The sequence below is a fragment of the Trichechus manatus genome, unplaced genomic scaffold (genome assembly GCF_000243295.1).
Source record: "Trichechus manatus latirostris isolate Lorelei unplaced genomic scaffold, TriManLat1.0 scaffold00057, whole genome shotgun sequence".
NCBI lineage: Eukaryota > Metazoa > Chordata > Mammalia > Sirenia > Trichechidae > Trichechus > Trichechus manatus.
Genome location: NW_004443993.1, coordinates 9,458,490 through 9,481,685, shown reverse-complemented (window position 1 = coordinate 9,481,685; position 23,196 = coordinate 9,458,490). Strand labels below are relative to the sequence as shown.

The following is a 23,196-nucleotide window of genomic DNA, read 5'->3' as shown; positions in this document are numbered from 1 at the left end:
TGGGGGTACGGGTGGGGGTGGGGGACACTGCTGCCCCGGTCCTGGCCGGCCAGTCCTCCACCTTCCAGTTCGTCAGCTGGCGCCACGTGGCCCTGGGAATGTCCACCCTGTGCAAAGCCGCCTCGCCTAGGAACAAAGTAGGAAGGGTCCCTTGAAGCGCTCCGCGTTTCTCGGCCACACTGCTCGGTGCCCGCGGCAGCCCCGGGCACACTGGCTTTCTCCAGGCGAGAGACCCCGTAGGCACGCCGTGCGTTCCGGGGGCTGCAGGGCGAGGACGCTATGTGCCCAAAACACACAACCCGGCAAGGTGAACACACACAAAAGGGGGCGGAAGTAGCAGGAACGAAGCACTCTCCTCCTCGGACAACACGCCTTACCCCGACATGCCGCCCCGGCTCGCCACATGCCCCGGCCCCGCAGGGCCTGACGGGCCTCTCTCACCACCTGGAAGGAAAGAGAGTTTGTGGACACTCCATGCTTGGGAAGCTGAAGAATCCCGGGAGCTTGGCTGTCTGCAGCAGCAGGACCCGGAGCTCCTGGCCACCCCCCCAGAATGCGGCTGCACGCGTCCACGGTTGGGGTCAGCCTGTACCTCCTTGCCACCGCGCGTGGTCTCGGCCGGCCGTGCTCGAGTCCACGCTGCCCTGCCAGGCGCGGTCCTGGTGGTCTTCTAGCCTCTGGCTGTGCTCTCCCCAGTCGCGTCCACCCCTTTGCCAGGAGAAACAACATACAAAACTGTCCAGATGGGCCTGAGGTCCTGCCGTCAGAAGGCCACCCCCGCACGCCAGCGTCCCTCCCCACAAGGGCGGGGGGCACAGCTCAAAAGGAGATGGGCAGAAGCTTCAGAGAGAAGTGGGCAAAGGATGAGAACAAACGTTTCTCCAAAGATGGACGAGCGGCCAACAAGCACGGGAAAAGTTGTTCGACATTGTTAGTCACGCCAACCAAACCAAACCCACTGCTGTGGCGCAGACGTGTGGCAGGAGCAGCAAGCAGAGGTTGGGCCTGCTGCTACCAGCAACCGCCAGCGGGGTGGACGTAAGCCAGCCCCAAAGACAGAGCCACGAACAGGCACCTTTGGTCGGCCAAAAGGGTCCGTGCCCTCTGCATGCTGCCCTTCAGCCAGCGTGTGTCGGGGAGGCCAGTGAGGGGGCAGGCTCGGGCAGTCAGAACACAGGCTGCAAAGTTCTCTTCACTGGACACTTCCCCGGCAAGCCCAGGGCAGAGTCAACAGGCCGATGGGTCCCCCAGAGCTGGAGCAGCTGGAGGTCGCGCCACGAGAGGCACAGTGTGACATCAGCAAGGTGGCCCTGGAAACCTCTGGAAGGATCTCGCCCAGTGTCCCCAACCCTGACTGCATGCTGAAATGGGGGGATGGGGATATGGTACTAAAACACCCTGGCAGCCAGGTTCCTCTCACTGAGCTCCTACTCCACCTGCTGTCCTGGGGGGTGAGGGGCCACCACCCGACAGGTGAGTGTCATGTGCATTCAGGGAGGAGACGCCCGGATCCAGACCAACAGGGGATCGGAGCAGAGACCCCAGGAGGACATGGCATTGCTTACACGTGTCTGAGGGGATTTAGGGGGTAGGTGATGTCCACACTTATAGACCGGGGACAGGACAGCACCAAGAAAGGCTTCAAGTCATCAGAAAGAGAAAGGTTTTCTGGGTCAGAGGCCCAGGCGACAGGCCGGCCCCTCAGCCTCAGGGGTGAGCCGGTTGCTCCATCCTTGAGGGGGCGGCCTTGCCCCTCCTCTCGAGATCCTGATTCTGGGAGACTTGCCACAGAGAGACAGGGGTTTAGTAGGGGGCCCGGCTGCAGGGCTGACCTCTCACGGGTGAGGACCGAGCGGCGCTGCTCCCCCAGCCCTGCCCCCGCCCTGCCCATGCTAACCTGGGTGCAGACGGCAGCGACCGGCCTTCACTCAGCCTCTTGTCCGGGCCGTAGCCCCCCCAGCCGTCGCGGGAGTCCCGGCTGTGGCGCTCTGGGGGCCCCCCGTGACTGTGGCGCTCATCGGAGTAGTGCTGGAAGGCACAAGGCACAGGGGACGCTCTAACCGCGGACCCGCACGCGCCTCCGGGAAGCTCCAAGGTCACTGTCCCCTGGCTGGACAGCGACAGGAGCTCCTCAACATCCTCCTTGCTCAAGAGTCCGAGTCTACTGAAAGCTGTGTCTCCCTCTCGAGGTGTTCATGGGGACCCGTCCGTGGGTGCCCCTCTGGCCTGCCGTGAGCACTGACAGCCCCGTTCTCTCTGAGGCTTGATGGCTCTGCTCAGGGTCACTGAGAAAACAGTGACCGAGACCTGGTTTTCCCCCGGAGTCAGACGTCCCCTCCTCTCCGAGGACAAAGGCCTTCCTTGGGGGAGGTGTCTCTATCTTCACTCTTCATGACACAGTGTCCTCCGACCCTCTCAGGACACCCCCATTCTGTCTCCCTGACAGACTCGGGGTGGAGGGGGTCTTTGTGGGGAGGGAGGGTACAGGCCTGACACCCAGAAGCAAACACCAGAGTATCTATCCCTCCCCAGCCAAGCATCGACGCGGGAACCCAACAGACCCAGGCAGTAGGGGAGAACTGTGTGATGATCTTGCAAAAAACACCCCAACAAATTGAAACGGCAGCTGTCCTGATTCCTGTCCCCCACCTTTATCGGGGAGGCCACCCCCTTTCCCTCCTTCCCCCACACCAATGCCCTATACCCAACTCCCAGGGCACCACAGGTGACCAAACTCAGGGGCCGCTCCTGCGGCCCTCACATCCCCAGGGCCCAGCACAGGGCCAGAAACAGAGAGAACCCCCAAATCTGGGCTGGACAGTGACTAGCCACACCTATCACCTAACTGATGGCAGAGATACCATTTGGGGGGCTCTGGGGCACTCCCACAGTGCCTGGATTAAAAGGCACGCTGAGCAGGAGGGAATCAATAGACACTTGCAGTTCCTACCAGATATAATTAACCAACAACGATCTCCATGTACTTGAAAAACACAGGAACTCAATAATCAGAAAACAGTCAAACATCTGCACTTCTAACTACTGGTCAGAACGGATGTTTCCATCCCCCTGGCTCTCCGGCACAGGCCACCACCGACACAGGCCACCCGCCAGCACCCCCAAACCCGGGAGTGGTGTCTGGGTTTACTCACCTGCCCGTCTCGCTCACCCATCAGTGACCTGGAACTTCCCCTCCTGCAAAAGGGAAACAACTCATTCAAACAGCGGCAACAACAGGACGTGGATTTTTACAGGCCATGAAAAAGGGCTTCACAATTGGGACATTTACTCTGTTTCAACTTTAATAACTTTAATTCGCTGGCCTAAAAAAAAAAGCCAGCTTGAATCTAAAGGCTTTTTCCTGGGGGCTGGAAAGAAGCCAGATCCTAAGAAGGCGGGAATAAGGATTTTACTGAACTAACATGCCCTGGTGGTGCAGTGGTTGAGAGCTCGGCTGCTAACTAAAAGGTCAGCAGTTCAAATCCACCAGCCATTCCTTGGAAACCCCATGGAGCAGCTCTCCTCTGTCCTGCATGGTTGCTTTAAGTCGGAATCAACTCAGCGGCAACAGGTAACATGCCCAGAAAGGAGCCCCAGTGGTGCAATGGTTAAGTGCTCAGCTTGCTAACCAAAAGGTTGGCGGTTTGAACCCACCCAGCAACTCGACAGCAGAAAGACCTGGCTATCTGCTCCCATACAGATTATGACCCAGGAAACCTTATGGGGCAGTTCTACTGTCACATGGGGTCACTATGAGTCAGAATCGACTCCACAGCAGCCAACATCAGCATCATCATCATCATCTTCCGCAGAGGTTTCAGAAGCAGAGACCCACACCACGAAGCCTACTCATCATCACCCGTGGCCCGGTGACAAGAGCAAAGGGAACAGGGACAAGCAGAAGCCCCAGATGATCCCTAAGCCGTGGTGGGACCTAATCCAGTGACTCACGCCGGATCTTATAAGACAGCTCCCGCGGTCTAACACTGAAATGTGTCACTGTGCCCCCACCTCTCTTGTTCTCCCTCTTTCCACCCCCCTGAGGGAAGAGCCAGCGAGGGCTGGACCAGTTCCCAGAAGTGCGGCCCAGGGAGCACATGGGAACCCACGAGACAGAACCCCAGACCTGGAAAACCAAGGGCTGGCTTTACCAAACTGGAGAGAACAACCAGGTGCCATTGAGGGGACGGTCCCTCCCGTGCCCACTTTTGCTTTCCACCCAGGCCCACGCTGAGGCCTCCCCAAGCTCCACCCAGCCTGAACCCCACAGATAAGCAGCCAGGTTGCGCCTCAGCTTTCCAGGGAAACATTTACAACACCTTACAGTAGTAATGCCCGCGAATCCGTGGATCCACACCTGCTAGACATTATGAACCCTGCCTTCGCTTGCCGCCCTCTCTCCTGCTCCTGACCTGGGATGGACGACTGTCGTCTGCACCTCTCAGGCTGTCCCTCCTGCACCTCAAGGATCTATAAATAATAAGCTTTCTTAATATCGTCATTTCGTGCCCGTGTCATTGAAACTTCGCCTATGATACTCAAACCTCGGTCTCATCCAGTGAGGCCTTGCCTCCACCTGGATGGACCCCCACCCCCGGTCCCCTCCTGGTGGGCCTTTGCTTTTCTAATTCAGTACTTGGTATACATCCTCTTATCAGAACTGCATTAAGGAGACACACACTCAAACCAGCGTCTCCAACTCATGGTGACCCCACGTGTGTCAGAGTAGAACTGCGCATCGTAGGGTTTTGAATGGTTGAGTTTTCAGAAGTAGATCGCCAGGCCTTTCTTCTGAGGCACGTCTGGGTGGACTAGAACCTCCAACCTTCCAGTTAGTAGCTGAGTGCTTAAGTGTTTGCACCACACAGGGACTCCATAAACTGCGTATACTTCACACTGAAGAAGTCACTGGCCAAAAAACCCACCTAGACCCTCGAAAGACAAAGCAGTCCTATCAACGAAGGACGCACTTCTCAGTCATTCTTGCCAGGTTACCAGCACAGGAACCTTGCTTGTCTGCCAACCCTGAGCGCGCAGCCTAAAGCCCCAGCCGGCCCCCTGGACCGCGGCCCGGCCCGCTCTGCCTCTTAGGCAGGCCACACCCCTTCCCTAAGCCCCCAACAGGAAACCCTGCCATGCCCTCCTAAAGCCCTTCCGGGCCCCAAAACTATGACTCCAGAGGGCGTCAGGCTCAGCGGGTGGGGCACGAAGAGGAGGCGTGGCCGTGAAGAGATGATGAAAATACCCACAGCCCAGAGAGCTGGGCCACAGGCTCACAAGCACCCCAGCAAGAGCTCAGACTGCCGGGAACCAGCCCAACCGAGTCGGGAGGCCCAGGCTCGGGTCCTGTCCTGCCGACAACCACCGGCGTGCTCCTGGGCGAATCGCACCTCCAAGGCCGCCCCTGTGCTTTCGGGGAAGCGAGGAAGGCGGACCTCCCGCTGGAGAAGCCAAGATTCTGGGACCGGTTCTGGTACCCTGGGCTCAAGCTCTGTGCTTTCTAAATCCCACGTGCAAGGGATCAAAGTTACTCCCGGTGGACTTTGTAAAATAACCGGGTTTTCAAAGACCAGGCCAAGTCCCCTCTCTGCAGCAGGCTGAGGTATGTGGGTAGCCCCGGCTGCAGAGGGAGGACGGAGCCGCTCACCTGTCAACCACGTGGTCCTGGTACTGGCCCCGGCTGCGGTGGTCGAAGTCGTGGAAGCGGTGCTCTGGCCGCGGGAAGTCTGAGCGGTATCTGTCCTCCAGCGCCGCCCGTTTTCCTTCTGGCCAGTAGACATCATCTCGCCTATTTTTTTCATTTTAGAAAAAACACAAATTCCATTTAGGAAAGAGAGCAAGGGAAAAAAGGAAAAGCTGGAGGTGGGGAGGGAAGTTCTCTCTCCAGCCCGAGTATCATTTGAAATGTCCTGCAGCGCTAATCTCTCAACATTCAACCATTATCCCTTTGATTTGATAAATTAAAACCCCCCAATCTGCCAAGGGGCCCACTGGTCTTCTCATCTGACAATCCTGGGGAAGGGACAGCTGTGCCCTAATTGTATCACAGGCTGTTAATACCTTGATCCCCGCGTGAGCAAAATCGAACGTTTGATTCTTTTGGAATGGGGTTGGAATTGCCACATTTTTACCTTCCCTGTCTTCTATTAGCCTGAACTTCCCTCTGAGTTTTCTGCAAAGGGGATCAGATCAGCTGGGGACAGCAGCCAGTTACAATGACACCTGAGAGAGCCGGAACTCAACGGGTTGCCTTGTTTTTCCTGGTCTCGCAAGCTTTCCGCCTGTGGCAGGGTGCAGTCTAACCGCTTTTCTAGCGCTGTTAGTGGAAGATATCCGAGCTTTCCTTCTCTGATAGGTTTCTGCCTTACACAGGTTCCAGCTTTCTATCTCCTTCCTGGTTTTCCCCAGAAAGCCTGCCTCGTGGGCAGTGGGGCAGGGGTGGTCATCCGTTAAGCAGCTCAGAGGCACTGGAGACCCATAAAGCTGCCTTTTCCCTCAGAAGGCAGCTTTCAAGAGGGCCCTCTCAGGTCTCTTCCCCTGGAAGGACACACGGAGACCGCTGAGGCGGATGCGGGCCTCACACCCGCTTGAGTGTCTTGAGATTAATGCCCAGAAGACGGCTGCACTCCACTGGGTGCCCCGGGGCAAGTGAGAGACCAGCCCAGGTGCTGGCCCAGGTGAAGGGGGCACGGACAACCTTCAGCAGGTTCACTGTCAAGATGCTCTGAAGACTGACGTGACCGGGAAAAGGCCGCCCGGCCGTGGCGTGGCGACACTGAGCTATGCAGGCCGGGGGTGGTGCTCAGGGCCGGTTCTGAGACGGTGGTGCTGGGTTCCCCTTCAGTATCTCCATTATCCACACTAAAGTGGACAGGAGCAGAGCCGGCCGTTCAAAGTGGCAGGTAAGTGCTACCTCGCCCTCATTTGCGGCCTCCGCCCTGGCCTTCTCCACCTGACGGCTGGTGACGGTGGCCATGGTTTTCAGCGCCCTGTCCTCCCACCAGCCCAGCATGCTCACTGCCCTTTTATGTTGTAGGGCCCGCACCCTGGCCTTCTCCACCTCACAGCTGGTGAGGGTGGCTGTGGCCCTCAACCCCTGCATCCCCCCAGCCCAGCGTCCTCACCGGCCATCCACGTCGTAGGGCCTCCGGAAGGCTGGCCGCCGCTCCTGTTCGTAGCGCAGCTTCTCCTGCTGGCGCCGCAGCTCCTCGCGCTCGCGGTGGATGCGCTCCTGCTCCTTCCGGCGCTCACGTTCCACACGCATGCGCTCGCGCTCCAGCCGCTCCCGCTCCCAGCGCTCACGCTCTAGCCGCTGCCGCTGGCAGTCGAGCTCCATGCGCTCCCGCTGGAGCCGGGACTTCTCCTTCCTCTCGTGGAAGGCCTCCAGGCGCTGCTCCCGCTCCCGCTGCTCCCGCTCCCTGGGGCAGAGAGGCCGTCAGAACTCTCCTGGCAGGTGCACCGTGCCAGAGAGCATCTCTACAGGAGTCGGGGGAAACACCTGGCGATGTCCCCTGGCTCCTGCTGCCACCCAGCAGCTACTGGGTGGCAGGTGCTAACCCACCGGTGCTAAGAGGCTCTCGTCAGCCAGAACCCCCAACTTGATAACGTTTCCTTTTTTCAAAAAAAAAGGGACGTCCAAGGACAAGCCGGGAGGAAGGCAGGATAATAGAGAGGAGACACAGCTTTGCGCAAGACCAGGAAGGTTCAGCTGACAACCAGCACCAGCTGTGGTCAGCTCCAACTAATAGTGACCCTACTGTGTCAGAGCAAAACTGTGCTCTATAGGGTTTTGAGGGGCTGAGTTTTCAGAAGTAGACTGCCAGGCCTTCTGTAGCGCCTCTGGGTGGAATGTCAAAACAACCTTTTGGTTAGCAACCAGTTAGCAACTGAGCATGTTAACTGTTTGCACTGCCCAGAGACTCCTAAGACTCAGCTCACGGCTGTCAAAAGGAAGCCGCATATTACTAGGGAGGGGGAGGCCCAGAACAGCATGATGCTCCGATCCCATGGGGGCTGGACAATCGCTGCTATTAACGCACCCGTGTATAGGAAAGAACCTTTTCAGAGATGGTAACTGCAGCTGTGTTGTGTGTGTTGGGGGCATATGTTTTCACTTTCTGTGTTACGGATTATAATGAGCCTCCCTTGTTTTCACACCTCCTTCAAAAAAGCCCACGTATTTTTAATGACAAGAGACTCTAAAGATGTGTGGACAGAGGCCAGGCGGGAGAGAGGGGACCTGCTGAATGCTGCTCCAGCATTGGTGGCCGAGGCCTCAGGTCACAGGCAATAGCGTGCCAGGAGCTGCACACAGACATGGACTGCCTGGCTCTGTGTCTGAGGAGAGGCAGCACCCTCACCCCTCCTCACACCCCCTTCCCGGGCCCTGGAAAGGCTCCAAATCAAGGATGAGTGAGCGGGGAGCAAAAGGCCTCTGAAGGGGACCGGGAAGCTTGGTGATGGCTGTGACTTTCTGCAGAGAGGCTGAGCGCACGCTGCTTTAGGAAAGCAAACGTGACGTGGTTAGAATGCTGTCTGTGTAACCATCGCAGCACAAAGAGATTTCCCAAACACCACGGCGTCAAACTTCTCTTTCACTGAATGGTATTGGAGGGCAAAGAAGAACCAAAGAGAACTTTGCAAGCTCCAACATGAAATGGCACGACGTGACGGGAAAATGAGAGACCACATGTCACAGACTATGTCCTTGGCAAAGGGAGTGGTGACAAAGGTAACTGTGTGGGTCCGCGGCTGTCTGAAGACGCTACAAAACGGGGGCCTTTCTTTTCAAAAGTGAAGGTACTGAATCTGCAAACAGCACATCTAAGGCAACTCAACTCCAGGTGCTGTTCTGACCCTGTTCGTGTAGGTTGATTTACGGAAGTGCATCCATCAAAACCACGTCTAGGTGAGTTTCTACGCGGGCCGAGGTCTCACTGTCGCTGAGGAAACGCTGTGATTACAAGTGGGCCTCGCTGAGTCTTGTCCCCTTGTGTCCAATGGTTGTTCTTGGATAGGTACTGACCTTCCCCTTCGGACTCAGGGTGAACACACGAGAGCCTGGCAAGCCTAGGTGGCTGCTCTCAGGCACAGGGAGGAGACTCTCCCAGAGCACGTTTGGGGAGAAGGGGAGAACCCCTGGAGGGAAGCAGACAGCCCCTGCCCACCACCTGCTCACCGCCGCCTCTCCGTCTCCCGGATCTCCCGCTCCCGCTGCCTCTGGCGCTCGCGCTCCCGCTGCTCTTTGATTTTATCAAACGACAAGATGTCTCTCTTCTCTTTGCTTTCTGACTTGCGGTCCTGACTCTTGGAGCTCTGTTGGGCAAACGTAGTGTATTCAGGTCAATGAAAACTAAAGGTGCCTATGTGGTTAGATGACCCCTCGGTCCCCCCTGGTTTATACAGTAGGCCTTGGTCTCAAACAAGAGGCCCGGTCGAGCCTGCCTGCCTCCGAGCCTGGCTTAAGCACCCAGAGAATGTCTTGCTTTCAAATATCAAAATGCATTAACGGAAGAGAAGAGGTTGGAAGAAACCTCAGAAAACCAGTAGGCAGGTTTTCTAGAGCAACAGAACCAAGTACTCCCTATGATCCAAAGGAAAATTTGGCTGCTCTGAGGCTGTCCCCCAGCGACATGCAAGGCTTGTCCACACAATGCAACCGTGACCCAGCAGGAAGCCGGCAAACAGCTGTGTGGACAGCTGGGTGAGGGGCTGCACTTTTCTCTCCTCAAGTGCTGGCTCAGGCCTCAGGCAGATGGCCTTAAAACAGCCTAAGTCAAAGATGCTTTCATGTAGAACGAACTCCTGACAAGGTACAGAGCTCTCGTGGTACAACAATTAAGCACTTGGCTGCTAACTAAAAGGCTGGCAGTTCGAACCCGTTCAGCGGCTCTGCAGGAGAAAGACCTGGCAATCTGCTCCCGTGAAGATTACAAGTTAGGAAACCCTATAGAGCAGTTCTACTCTGTCACATGGGGTTGCCCTGAGTCAGAACTGACTTCGTAGCACCTAACAACGAGATACAAAACATGAAGGCTCAACTTCCCTAAAGCTATTTCTGAGACTCTCACAGGCAGTGACAATCACACTGGCCTCAACTCTGCCAGGAAGCTTTTACACAGCTTGGAGTCCAGGGCCCTCCTTAAATCCACAAACTCAGAATCTCCAGGGGCAGGGGCCTGGGAGATGACATTTGAAAACAAACTCCTCAGCTTATTTTCTTAAGTAGCTCACACAGAGGAGAAAATTGTTAATAAAAAATAAAGCTACCTGATCAGAGACCCTTGCCAGGGACCCACACACATACACCCCCAATCAATGAACGTGTCCTCAATGACCTTTCTGAAGGGCAATGTGAGACCCTCCAACCACAACAATGTGTATACACCTTCTACCCCAGTAATCCATCCCACTGATAGGCTCTTGCCTCGTAAGTAAAAGTTTGCCAACAGCTATGCATATGAATAGGAGCCCCAGTGGCGCAATGGTTAAGCACTTGTGGCGCAATGGTTAAGCACTTGGCTACTAACCAAAAGGTTGGCAGTTCGAACCCACCCAGTGGCATTGCAGAAGAAAGGCCTGCTGATCTGCTTCCATAAAGATTATAGCCAAAAAAAAAAAAAACTCTATGGGGCAGTTCTACTCTGTCACATGGGGCCACCATGAGCTGACATGCATATGAATGCCCACCACGACAGCTTTTAATAGTGGAGGTAATAACAACCAGACCCATCAATTGGGAACTGGTTAAAATGATCAGGATACACCAGGACAAAAATAGATGAATCCTGATAGAATGGGAGAAAAATGTGGAACAGAACCTCAAATTCTTAAAAAATCCAGACTTACTGGACCAGTTGAGACTGGAAGACTCCCCGAGACTACTGCCCTGAGAGGCTTCAAACCCTGAACTGAAACTAGCCCCCGCGGTTATTTTAGAACTAAACAACAGAACAGCTTACAAAATAAAATCACCTGTGAGTACCGTGCTCTTTAAAAAAAAAATCTGTTATGAGACCAAATGGTCAACAATTACTTTACAACAAAGGCAAGTAAGTAACAAAGCAGGGAAACTAGATGAACGGAAGTGGAGCAACCAGAACAAAACTAATGAGAACGTCCACACATTGTGAAGAATGTAACCAATGTCACTGAACAATGTGTGTGGAAATTGCTGAATGGAAATCTCAACTGCTGTGTAAACCTTCACCAAAAACACAGTTAAGATATTACTTCTAAAAAAAAAAAAAGACCAGGGTACATCTATACACTGAATAAGAAAACCAACTGCTATTAAGTCAATTTTGACTCATGGCAACCCCATGTGTCAGAGCAGAACTGTTCCATAGGGTTTTCCAAGGCTAATCTTTCAGAAGGAGATCTCCAGGCCTTTCTTCTGAGGTCCCTCTGGGTGGTGTTAGCAGTGAAGCGCACTCACCATCTGCACCACCCAGAAACAAATCAAATAATACACAGCTTCTAAAGGGAAAAGGAGACCCGTAAGAACCTGGATGAACCTCAGGGCATTGTGCTGAATGAAAAACGCCAATCTGAAAGGTCACATGCTGATGATTCCATTTAGAGCCGTTCTCACGATGACAAGATTACAGAGCGACTGCCAGGGGCCAGAGATGTGGCAGTGGGATAGGTGTGACTATGCAGGCACAGCTTTGTGGTGACGGAACAGTTGTGTACTGTGATGGCAGTAGTGGCTACACGAATCCACACATAACTGCATACAACCAGACACACCTGGAAGGAGCCATGTTGGTACAATGGTTAAGCATGTGGCTGCTAAGTGAAAGACTTAGAACCCACCCTAAGGGACCTCATGTGACAGAGCAGAACTGCCCCATGGCTATAATATTCACGGGAGCAGCTGTGTGTACAACTCAGGAAACGCAGCTTCGTCTCATGTACTTTGGACATGTTACCAGGAGGGACCAGTCTTTGGAAAAGAACATCATGCTTGGTAGAGGATAAGCAAGAGAGACGAACACCGTCAACGAGACAGAATGACACAGTGGCTGCAACAACGGGCTCAAACATAGCAAGGACTGTGAGGATGGCGCAAGACCGGGCAGTGTTCCGTTCCGTTGTACGTAGGGTCGCTGTGAGTCGGAACCAACTCAATGGCACCTAACAATGGTATCATCTGATAACAGGAGGCCCTTCCTGGCACCAACAGTGAATGTACTTGACTGCTCACCAAAAGGTTGGCAGTTCAAATCCACCTAGAGACACCTCGGAAGGCCTGGCCATGTACTTCTGAAAAAATCAGCCACTGAAAACCCTGCGGAGCACAGTTCTACTCTGACACACGTGGGGTTGCCATGAGTCAGAGTTAACTCCATGGCACCCGGTCTGGTTTCTATCTGATAACATGAACGACACTGTTTAGGGTAGGTTCTCGGTTTTCCTTCAGGTTAATAGAAGACTAGAAAAATCAACTAAAAAAAATTTAATAAACTGCCCTCCAGCTTGAAAAGCCTGGGTTCTGCCCCTCCTATCCCAGGGTGGGCCGTATTTTGCCGATCAACTGTCTTTCCAGAAGACAGCATAACCTGATGAAGAATGGCAAAGGGTCAGCCCAGATAAGGAAAGCCAACAGGCAGGTACTCTTTGAAAAGAAGCTTTAGAACTTAATTTCATGTCTAAACCCTGAACAATATGCCTCCTGAATACTTCGAAGAACTCTTCCAATTTTAAAGGCCAGACAAGAGTTTTCATCATAAAACTCACAGTTCTTAAACTACCACCCAAGCCAGCTGGACTTGAGGTGGCCCCAGCAATACTCACTCTCTCTTTGGATCTGCTCGTGGTTTTCACGCTGATGACGGGCTCGCCTTTGGACTTGTCCATCACGACTGTCCGCTCCATTCCTCTGCTTCCTTCAGGAAGAAACAGCCATCTATCAAACACACCAGCACCCCAACTTCCCAACACCAGCAACCTGGATTAAGACTTGGGCGTTAGACTCATGGGATCAGGTCAGGCGACTAATGCTGACCTTTGGGACCCCCCTGCTCCTCATCTTTCTACTGATTAGGTCATCGGGTGCTGAGCCTGTGGCCTGCAGTAAGCACTGAGATATGGTGACACTGGATATGAAGCAGCTAGCATGCCTTGATCAGTTTGTTCATCTGGGGTAAAGCAGCTGTAATCTGTTTACGTCGTACAAATTAATTTCAGAGGGAAAATGCATTTTGCACGTGTACACAAACACATCCACTCAAAAATCCTTGCCCTTCGCACTGAATTCTAGTAGCCCCAGGATAACTGTTTTTATTTTGATTCCTCCCACACACCTGTAAAGCTCTGCAGTGCCTGGACCCGTGTGCTTGCAATCAGGCACCGCTGTCTGTGCACTGCACGGCCCCACAGTGTGGGGAACACGGCCAGATGGGGAGGGGGGTCTCCTTTACCCATCCATACCAATGAAGGCTTCCACACCAGCTCTTTCTCCCTCCGGTATGATAAGCAGGCTCTAACCACTGGAACAATGACTTATTTAGGGAGATTTACAATACTTAAGCGTGTTTTAAACACCCATTCCTCGTTTTGAGATTGCTGCTAAATTACCCTGAACACCTAAGATCTAACTCGCGATGTGCTGTATCAAATTTCAATGCTCTAGATGGCTGGCTTTTTTGTTTTTGTGTTCTCAAGGGATGGGTTTGTTTGGGCTACAAAACGTTCTGTGGAGTCTCACGCAAATTCTAAGGTGCTGAACACAATAAACTTAAGAAAAATGACAACATAAGTGGGATGTTCCCAATACCACCACCTCAACAGGTATAGATGTTTGGAGATTGTAGCTTTCTCTACCTTTTCTGCTCTGTCTGACTTTATTATAAACACAGAGAAAACATGATGACACACTTGTAGAATTCCATCAAATTAGTAACAAGGAACCAGGACTGCTCCCTCATGCAAACTGCACACTATATTTGGCCAAAGACTTAGGAATAGCAAGAACCCAGGCCGCTGAGTTTACCAAGATACAGAAATCACACTAAAGCTGTCGAGAGTAGTTCCAGACCTATGACACTGTAGAATGTCCATGAATCCGATCCATTACCCAAGGCTCAGCTTCTCTAGTGCCTACCTAGAGACAGTAAAACCCAGCAAAGTCAGCTTTCAAAAGCCGGCGGCCTCACTTTATCTGGAGCCCTAGCTATCTGACACTGGCTTTGCCCCTTTCACTGACACGTGTCAGATTCCAGATTCCAATCACCTGATTTCGTGACTCTGGACCGGCTGGGAGGTGCAGGTTTCAGCTCATCTTGGTCTTTTTCTTCTTTTTTAATGTCTCCAGGCTTCTTTTCCTCCTTTCTCTCGCTCTTCTCTTCCTTCTTAATTATGGTTCTATTTGAAAACAGGGTCATAAACTTGGATGGTGAAACACTGGGACAGCATGGTTCACACTGAGTGGAACTGGCACACGGTGTCCACGTGGAACCAAGCACTCCGACAGCAGTGAGGTGGGGATGATTTAGAAACCACAGTCATGGTAACCCACCTCTCTAGGTGTGGGCACTGTTTCCATTTGTGGCATTTGCTAAATCTAGAAACATGCATACCGAAACCGGAGGTTCGTGGGGCTGTTTTCCCCAAATGCTAGATACACTGGTACACAAGACATGCACGTGTGCTGCTAGTATACACGGGAGAAACACGCCGACTATGTTTAAGAGCAATTATTAGGGACTGATTTTAAATCTTTTCCACCATGTATGAGTTACGTATTATTTTTACGTTTTGTAGGGGAACAGTTTTTCCAGATACAGAGTCTAACAGAGAGCAGAGACGCAGTAGAGTATGTCAAGTTCCTACTGAATAAACCAGTAGGCCTTCACCCTGAAAAACCAACACACCGCATCCAGTAATTGTGTACTTTTAGGGGGTAAAGTAGCATGTTATGCACCAGCAAATGAGGAAAGTGTTAGTAACCATTCAACCAAAGGCAATTTAATTTTAAGTGCCAAAATAAATCATTTCAGCTATTCAGACTTGTCTCCCATACTCCCTGCCATTTGTCTCAGGCAATTAAAACTCCACACGTATTAAATGCCAACCATGTGCCAGGCTCCCGGACAGGAGAGTCAGGCCCCACAGGGTCCTCTAACAAGTGCTCTTGTCCTCTTCTCCCCTGCCGACCTGGGCTGAGCTCTGGCCAGGCTGAGGGGACCTCTCGACTCATCCTTTCTCCTTCCTGAACTTCCACAGTGTAAACTTTGGGTTTTTTGTTAATAATTTTCAAGTAGTTTTAAAAATGCACACTGTAACAATTATGTTGTGCACCAGAACTGACACCTGTAGGTGCTTTTGTTAGCATACTGGGTTCTTCTTTTTAAAATAAACAAAATTTGGTGATGGTTGCACAACACAGTGAATGTAATTAACATCAACAAGCTGTACACATCACCAAATTATACTCACAAAAGGGATGGCAATTTGAACCCACTCAGAGACTGAGAAGACAGTAGTCCTGATGATCTGCATCTGAAAGATCACAGCCTTAAAAACTTAAGAGAGCACAGTTCTACTCTGCACGTGTGGGGCCACCATGAGTCGCAATCAGCTCGATGGCAACAAACCACCATCTCTTGGAAAGCTACGTGAAGGCAAAAAACCAAAAACAAACAAACAAAAAAAACAAAACCTGTTGTTGTCAAGTTGATTCCAATTCATAGTGATCCCACAGGACAGGGTACAACTGCCCCATAGGGTTTCTAAGGAGCGGGCTGGTTGATTTGAACTATCAACCTTTTGGTTAGCACCCAAGCTCTTAACCACTGTGCCAACAGGGCTCCAAGTGAAGGCAGTTTAGTTTTAACCCTGGGAGCAAATTGCTCGGTTAAGAGCAGGAGCTCTGAGGGCCGAGTCCCCTGGTTTAATAAAATCTGGGCCTTGTTGCCTCCCAGCTGGGCTGCGAGACCTTGGGTAAAGCACTTGCCCTCTCTGAGCTGGTCTCCTCTTCTACTACCTCACGGGACTGCTCCGAGGAAGCGCACCGCCGCAGTTACAATGTGTACCATGGACTATCTGACATTAGCTCGTTGTTTCTACCATCCTCTCTCCACAAACGTGGCTCACTTTTGTGATCAGAAAATAAATGCATAAAATGCAGTTCAAAGACACTAATAATACTAAGACCTCTCTGCTGTTCCCTGTATTCTACCAATACAGATTTTAGCAATGCTGACAAGATGTGTCTCTTTGGAGAAGCTGCCGATAGAATTATGGATCTGCCTCCCAAGGACATGAAGGCTAATCAGACACCCATCAGTCATGGGCCTAGACATTCCAATTTGGCCAGGGTGAAAACTGACAGTTACTTCTTTAAAAACCAAGTTCAACCTGTGAGTACCGATGATGCTCACGAACGTGTCTATTCAACTACAAATTTTCTTGCATAAACCACAACAGAAAAACATGGAATTACTGGGAGATTGATAGATTCTCTGCAAAAGGGTCAATTTTTTTGAGTGGGAGTGGACCTTGAAGTGGAAATAAATCGTGTTGACAACATAAATACAATGCAGATGCTCAACTTTCTGAGAATATCCAAGTCCACCTTCACAGACAAGCCTACGATTCTGACAGAAGTATAAATAAGCAATGCCTCCTTGGAAAGACTGGTCCCTATTTCTAATTTGGTTAAAGATATACACCACTTTACTGACGATAATAATACCTCAGACTCGTGGTCTACCGTGCCAAAATACCCCAGAATGCTGCAGTGAACTCCCGGGGCACCCTGGGACACTTTAAATTTTTGAGGGAAACAAAGCAACACCTGTCTGTCGGACATGACACACACAACCAGTTGGAGACGGTCCGTTCGTGACAGCAGCTCAGGCTGCCTTCCTCAGCATGATGTGATAGCTCTGCCAAGCTGGATTGGTGGCAGCTGCAGTGACAAAAAGCAAGAACTACATGAAAATCACTGCAGACTAGGAAACGACTCCAAGGTCTGAGAAGCTGTGCAGGGCCCTAAAGTTATTTAACAACGAGATAAAAATATTCTTTCATTTTATGTGTATTATTTTTTTCAAATGACTACTAAGTTCCTAGGACGTAAACGCTTACTAAGGATCACCTGAATCTACTTTTAAAAGTCACAGGTGGTTGTTATGTACCGTCGAGTCCATCCTGACTCACAGTGACCCCATGTGGCGGAGTGGGGGATTCCTAGACTGTAATCTTTACGGGAGCAGAATGCCAGGCCTTTCTCCCTTGGGGCCACTGGGTAGACTGGAACCTCCAACTTTTTGGTTATTAGCGGAGTGCTTAACCACTGCTCCACCAGGGCTCCTTTATCTCACTTGGTATCTGCAAATAGAAGGCTGGATACGGAAAGCGCAGCAAGATGCAAAAACCACCTGAAATTTGAACAAGAAGCTGAAGAGGTTGTTTACGTACAGAAGGAGACGAGGACGTGGGTGCTGGTTTCGTGAATGACACAGTGGCTGCCACCCGCCCTCCTCCCAGCCACCCTGAGAGAAAGGTTTTTTAAAGTCACTTTACTTTTCAGTTTTGATCTCCACAGAATGATGCCTGTCAACACTAGATGATTTTTCCTTCTTCACTTCACACTCTTTTCTCTCAGACAGCTTTTTCCCAGCAGGTTCATTTTTGGCCTAAAAAGACAACATGGACAGGAATGAGGAACGCAGCGGGCTCCCTCGCTTGTGAACTCCATGAGTTTCAACGGACAAGAAACGCCTCACCTTCTCTACGGAGATCATTCTTCCGTGCAGCTCTGTTCTGTGAAGGTGGTTAATGCACTTGGTAGCCTCGTCCGACGTCGACATGGTGACAAAGCCATAGCAGCGCGCCCCAGGACTGCGGGCATTGGTGACCACTTTGGCCCCGACGACCTTCACCAAAAGAGGCACTCTGATTTCTCAGATAACTAGACAGCTTACTAAAATTATTATAACTGAGAAACACAATCACTTCCACTAAATACGTTTTACTTCTCTGGAAACTGCTAGTTTTTTCAGAATTGGTTATTAAATTGGTTCTAACTAATCCTGCTCTTTCAAAATACAATTGCTTTCCATGTTAAGACCATTCCTTGTAGTGAAAAACCACCAACAAACACAGTTAAATTTCACTCATCATAACGTGGTTCATTAACCAAAAATGCCTCCCATTCTGGGACTGAGTTTCTGTTAGTGGTGGTGGAATGATCTGGAAAAGGATGGTGATTAATGGTTGCATAACATGACGGATATCATCAGTATTACTGAATTATATATGTAAAAATTGTTGAACTGGTAAACGTTTTGTTATACATATTAATTCCATAATTAAAAAACATTTCCAATGAAAATCTTTCCATTCTGATCATTTTGTCCAATTCCACTGTAGCCATGGATAGCTGAGGGGATATCCACTTGGAAACACACCCTGACCCATGCAGAGTAAGTCTGAGAACAGCTGTCACACAGACGTGGCCTATCAAGTATGCCCTCACAAGGAGAGGTCTTCCACTCTGGCCGTGATGGACTAACAAGCTTTCACCCTCCTGCCTGAAGCAACTCAAAAATGGACGAAACGGAAGCAACTACGGTTTTCAGACATCTACATCAAGCCACTCGGGACAATGACCCAAGAGAGGGAAAGTATGAGGTGGGCCCAATGGTGGCCCCAGCTTTTAGCCTGGAGTCTCCAGGCCATGGGCAGGGGGCAGGAGCTGAGGGGGTGCCATCCCTGAGGTGAGGAGACGGAGCTGAGAGTCTAAGGAGATCAAGGCAGCTAGACCGCACAGACCAGAGTACCAGAGAGGAGGGGGCTGCACACAGAGAGCTCCAGAGAGCTGCAGAGGGCTCCCCCTTGAGTTGGGGCTGAGCACTGAGCCGCGTGCACGTGGAGAAAACCACCAGGGGTTGGGAGAGAACCACCCCCAAGGAGCAGAGGGAGCAACCCTTGGATGTATTCAGGGCCGCAAGCAGTTCACTTTTCCCAACAGCCAGAGTAGAAAAGCTTGTAATTCACAGGACATCAAGCAGAACACTCAGAAGGGTATTTCCTCAGCACTGGGACAAAATTAGCCCTAAACTAAAGAAGGCTCCAGTACTAACAAGAAAGCATCAAATCAAGAATCAAAGGGCTCAATAACAGTTACAGAAACACAAGAATAACCAGCAAGGTAAAGTTCATAATGGCTGGTACCCAGTCAAAAAATCACTAGGCATGCAAAGCCTCCAGGAAGTAAGACCCATGATGAAGGGGAAAAAAAAATTGATAGAAAACAGACTCAGAAATGACACAGCTGATAGAATTAGCAGACAAGGATATTAAAAACAGTTATTCGGCTCTATTCTACATGTTCAAGAAGGTACAGAAATAATTATGTTAAGTAAACACATAGAAAATATTCAAAATACCTAAATCAAACTTCTAGAAATGAAAAATACACTGGATGGGATTAAAAACAAACACTGTAAAATAAAAGATTAGGCAACTTGAAGACATACTAATAAAGAAAATTATTAAAAAATGAAGCAGAAAAAAGACTGGGGGGAAAAAAAGAGCATCAGAGAGTTGTGGGACAACTTGGAGTCCCCAAAGGGGAAGGGGCAAAAAAAAATTAACAAAGTACCCCAAAGCACATCAAAATCAAATTGCTCAGAACCAGTGATAAAGAGAAAAATCTTAAAAGCAACTGCAACAGCACTGAGGAACAAAGGTCTTTAAAGTCAGAAAGAAAAAAAGCCAACCTAGAATTCTATACCCAGTGAAACTATCTCCCCAAATGAAGGCAAAATAAAGACTTTTCCAGACTTAAAAAAGCTGCAAGAATTCATTATCAGAAAGCCTGCTCTACAAGGAATGTTCCAGGAAGTCCTCGAGGAGGAAGGGAAATGATACCAAGTGGAAACCTGGATCTACACAAAGGGATGAAGAGCACCGGGAGTAATAAACACGTGGATTGACATGAAGACTTTTTGCTTATTTACAGACCTCTTTAAAAGATCATCGTTTAAAGCAAAAACAAGAACATACTTCGTGGTCTATGACACAGAATGGATGACAACAATAACACCAAGGCTGGGAGGGGAGAAATGAAGTATACTGCTCTAAGGTCCTTACGTTATACACAAACCGTTATAATGTCCCTTGAAAACAGACTACGGTAAGTTACGATGTATTATAATTCCTAAAACGACTTAAAAAAAAAAAAAAGTGATCTAACTACTAAGTCAACAAAGGAGAATGAACAGAATCATAGAAAATAATCGTTTGAAAGCAGACGGAGAAAGAGAAAAGGGTACAAATAACAAATGGGACAAATAGAAAACAAAGAGCAAGATGGTGGGTTTAGGACAACCATAACAATGCCTACATGAAATGTAGATGTGCCTTCCGGAGTTTCAAAGGAGCTAGCAGCTTTGGGAGGTGGAAAGAGTCCTAGACTCAGGAGCCCATCCTTTCCTCTCCAAAAGGTTCACGGAGCCGGGCCAATCGGGCTCACTGACCTTTCTAGCAAATTAATTACACTCACAAGGCCATCACTTCTGAAGACAGAAAATCCAAATGACACACTCTAGTGCTGCTGCCTCCCCCGGCCCCGTGTCTTCTGCCCTCGAGCTGGTCACAACAGCCTTTGATTAGTTCATCCCAAGTATCAGGCCTTGTCCTGCCCTGGGCTGAGCTCCATTGGCCAGGCCAACTCTATAATAATCACTCAGCTCTCAGCTGAAATATCACATCTGCAGAAAGGCTTGCTGAAGCCACCTCCCGAATCTAACCTCACTCGTAGCGTGCATTTTCCTTAACATGTCCGTAACAAAGTGTGTGCTTATTTCTTGAATGAGGTCCTCCCACTAGGCTGTAAGATCTCTGAGGACGGTGAGGATATGTTTGCTCCCACTTCATCACCACGGCCTGGGTCAACCAGGAACTCAACAAAACAACTGAATGGACGAGCAAGTTATGGTACTAATAGTTTTTGAACCCCTAATTAAAAATATTTACTACTAAGAATAATTCAATATAATAAATGCTTTCTCTGGGTCCTATCTGCTTAGGTCACTAAAGTATTAACTAACACTTGACTAGCTGAAAAGACCTAGACAAAGGAACAGGTTGGGCAGTCAGATGCAGATGCATCAGACGCCTCCAGAGCCTTTGCCTGGAATCCCTGCTTACCTCCCTCTTAGAGGGCCACTTCCCTCCCAGTGATCAAGGAGATGGGTGCAGTCCCAAAGGCTTACAATAAAACTGTTTCATTACCTAATTCCAGGACAATGGAGTCATTTAAAAATGTCCTTCAAGGTCCTAGGAAGGCTTCTGAACTGTATTACTTTCCTCCTGCCCCTGAGAGGAGCATATCAGTGACTTTTAAACCACCATCATGATCTACTGATCAAACTACATACCTAAAATGCTAGAAAATATAAAAATCAACTATTCACTTAGTTTTTCAAATGTCCCTTTCAACAAATCTATTCACTTACTAAGGAAAAAGTATCGGAACACCAGCTTTAACAGAAAGTTTTGTATAGGCCAAAAGGTAATGGTTTAAGAAAGTCAAAAACCACCACCAGAACATTTAGATCTTAGCTATTTATACAACAGATTTTCTGAGCAGTGCCTTAATGAGGCAATGAACCATCTGCCTCACTCTGCATCCACTCTGAACCAGGAAACAATAAGGTGCACTATGCAAAACCGGGGCATTCTCTCCCCCCTTGAGATTTCTTTTTAACAGAAAAGAGAATCAATAAAATTACCTATTGCAGGAAATAAGTTTCTAACCTCTAAGTTTTTAAGCCCAAAGCAAGGCTGGATGATGGTAGGAAATGAATCGTGTCCCTCATAAAGATATGTCCAAGTTCTAACCCCCAGTACCTGTGAACGCGACCCTGCTTGGAAACAGGGTCCTTGAAGATGTTATTAGTTAAGCTTATGTGAGGTCGTACGGGAGTAGGCTAGTTTCTAACCCTCTGTGAGTGGTGTCTTTATAAGAAGAAAGGAAGACAGACAGACACAGAAGGAAGCCGGTCACGGGAAGACAGAGACTGGCGTGATGGCAGAGATGGGAACCATGCGTCTACATGTCAAGAACGCCGAAGACTGTCAGCAACCACCAGAAGTCAACCTCCTCAGGAGCCTTCAGAGTGAGCATGGACCTGCTGACACCCTGAGTCTGGACTCCTCACCTCCAGAACGGTGAGACAATCAATCCCTGATATTTTAAGCCCCCCACGTTGTGGTGCTCTGTCACAGGAGCCACAGGACAGGAACACGGACGGCAAGACGTCAGACAGCATACCTTTCCGTATTTGCTGAAAAGGTTCTTCAGATCAGTCGCTCGTGTGGTTGAAGACAGTCCACTAACCCACAGGTTCCTACCAGAACTGCTGCTGACACGACCTGGTGCGAGAGGGAGACAATCACACTGTACCTCAGAGCACAACCATTCTTAAGGCAGTAGCGCTCTTTTAAAATCCTAACAACATCCAATTTTGACTTTCCTCACACAAGAATGTAATTACTGCCAACATACAGGATGGAAGACGAAAAATCTGGATGTCAGAAATATATTTCAGTTTCCTTACTCAGGAACAATCCTGACCATTTCAGCATTACACTGAAATGTCTTTGATGATCAATGATCAAGCAAGATAGCAGTTTCTAAAATTCTTGTTACATTACCATTCAGCAGGGAGAAAGACTCCTGTCCTGTAATTTTCACGATCCCATAAATGACAAGCACAGAACCTCACCAATAATGAAAACTAGTCTTTTAAGATAACGTTACGTGTTTAATTCCAATACCCCACAGCAAAACAACTAGAAATAAACCACCGGATCTAAAATGTGAGCCTGGCAAGCACCTCCCTCCCAAAGTAAGGGGCCCATAGGAGGCTCCCATCCGCATAAGTTAAATCATACCTTTTTCGTCTTTAATGATTGGCTTTATATCTTTTTCTTCCTTAAAAGAGCTAGAGACAAAAGTTAGTGTTACTCACACAGGGCAAAAATGAAGGAGAACTAAATTAAAAGCATGACATGTGCTAAAACTGAATACCTACCAGAAAATTAGTCTGAAATAAAATTGACACCTTTGCAAACTTATATTGGAAATCTGACTCCCCCAAAAAATACAATGTCAGACTCTTAAAAGTCAATTCAATTTAGCTGAAAATAACAAATTAACAATTTAAGAATACAACC

At 49.7% G+C, this 23,196-nt stretch overlaps 1 protein-coding gene across 2 annotated transcripts in view; it reads right to left on the bottom strand.

The window, feature by feature from the left end:
* Positions 1-38: 38 nt before the first annotated feature.
* The window catches only part of SAFB2 (scaffold attachment factor B2), a 35,439-nt gene continuing 12,281 nt past the window's right edge, over positions 39-23,196 (bottom strand). Inside the window, exons 8-20 of one of the 2 annotated variants that reach the window (XM_023733273.1) lie at positions 22,915-22,964; positions 22,292-22,392; positions 17,736-17,885; positions 17,533-17,645; positions 14,237-14,367; positions 12,799-12,890; positions 9,179-9,315; positions 7,125-7,418; positions 5,648-5,788; positions 3,153-3,195; positions 1,898-2,028; positions 593-708; positions 39-444 (exon numbers count right to left, since the gene is read on the bottom strand). In XM_023733273.1, the coding sequence (XP_023589041.1) occupies positions 374-444; positions 593-708; positions 1,898-2,028; positions 3,153-3,195; positions 5,648-5,788; positions 7,125-7,418; positions 9,179-9,315; positions 12,799-12,890; positions 14,237-14,367; positions 17,533-17,645; positions 17,736-17,885; positions 22,292-22,392; positions 22,915-22,964 (1,570 nt within the window). In that variant the 3' untranslated portion in view covers positions 39-373. Of the gene's footprint in view, positions 445-592; positions 709-1,897; positions 2,029-3,152; positions 3,196-5,499; positions 5,789-7,124; positions 7,419-9,178; positions 9,316-12,798; positions 12,891-14,236; positions 14,368-17,532; positions 17,646-17,735; positions 17,886-22,291; positions 22,393-22,914; positions 22,965-23,196 lie in introns of those variants that run through there. The other variant, XM_023733272.1, reaches the window with a different exon arrangement.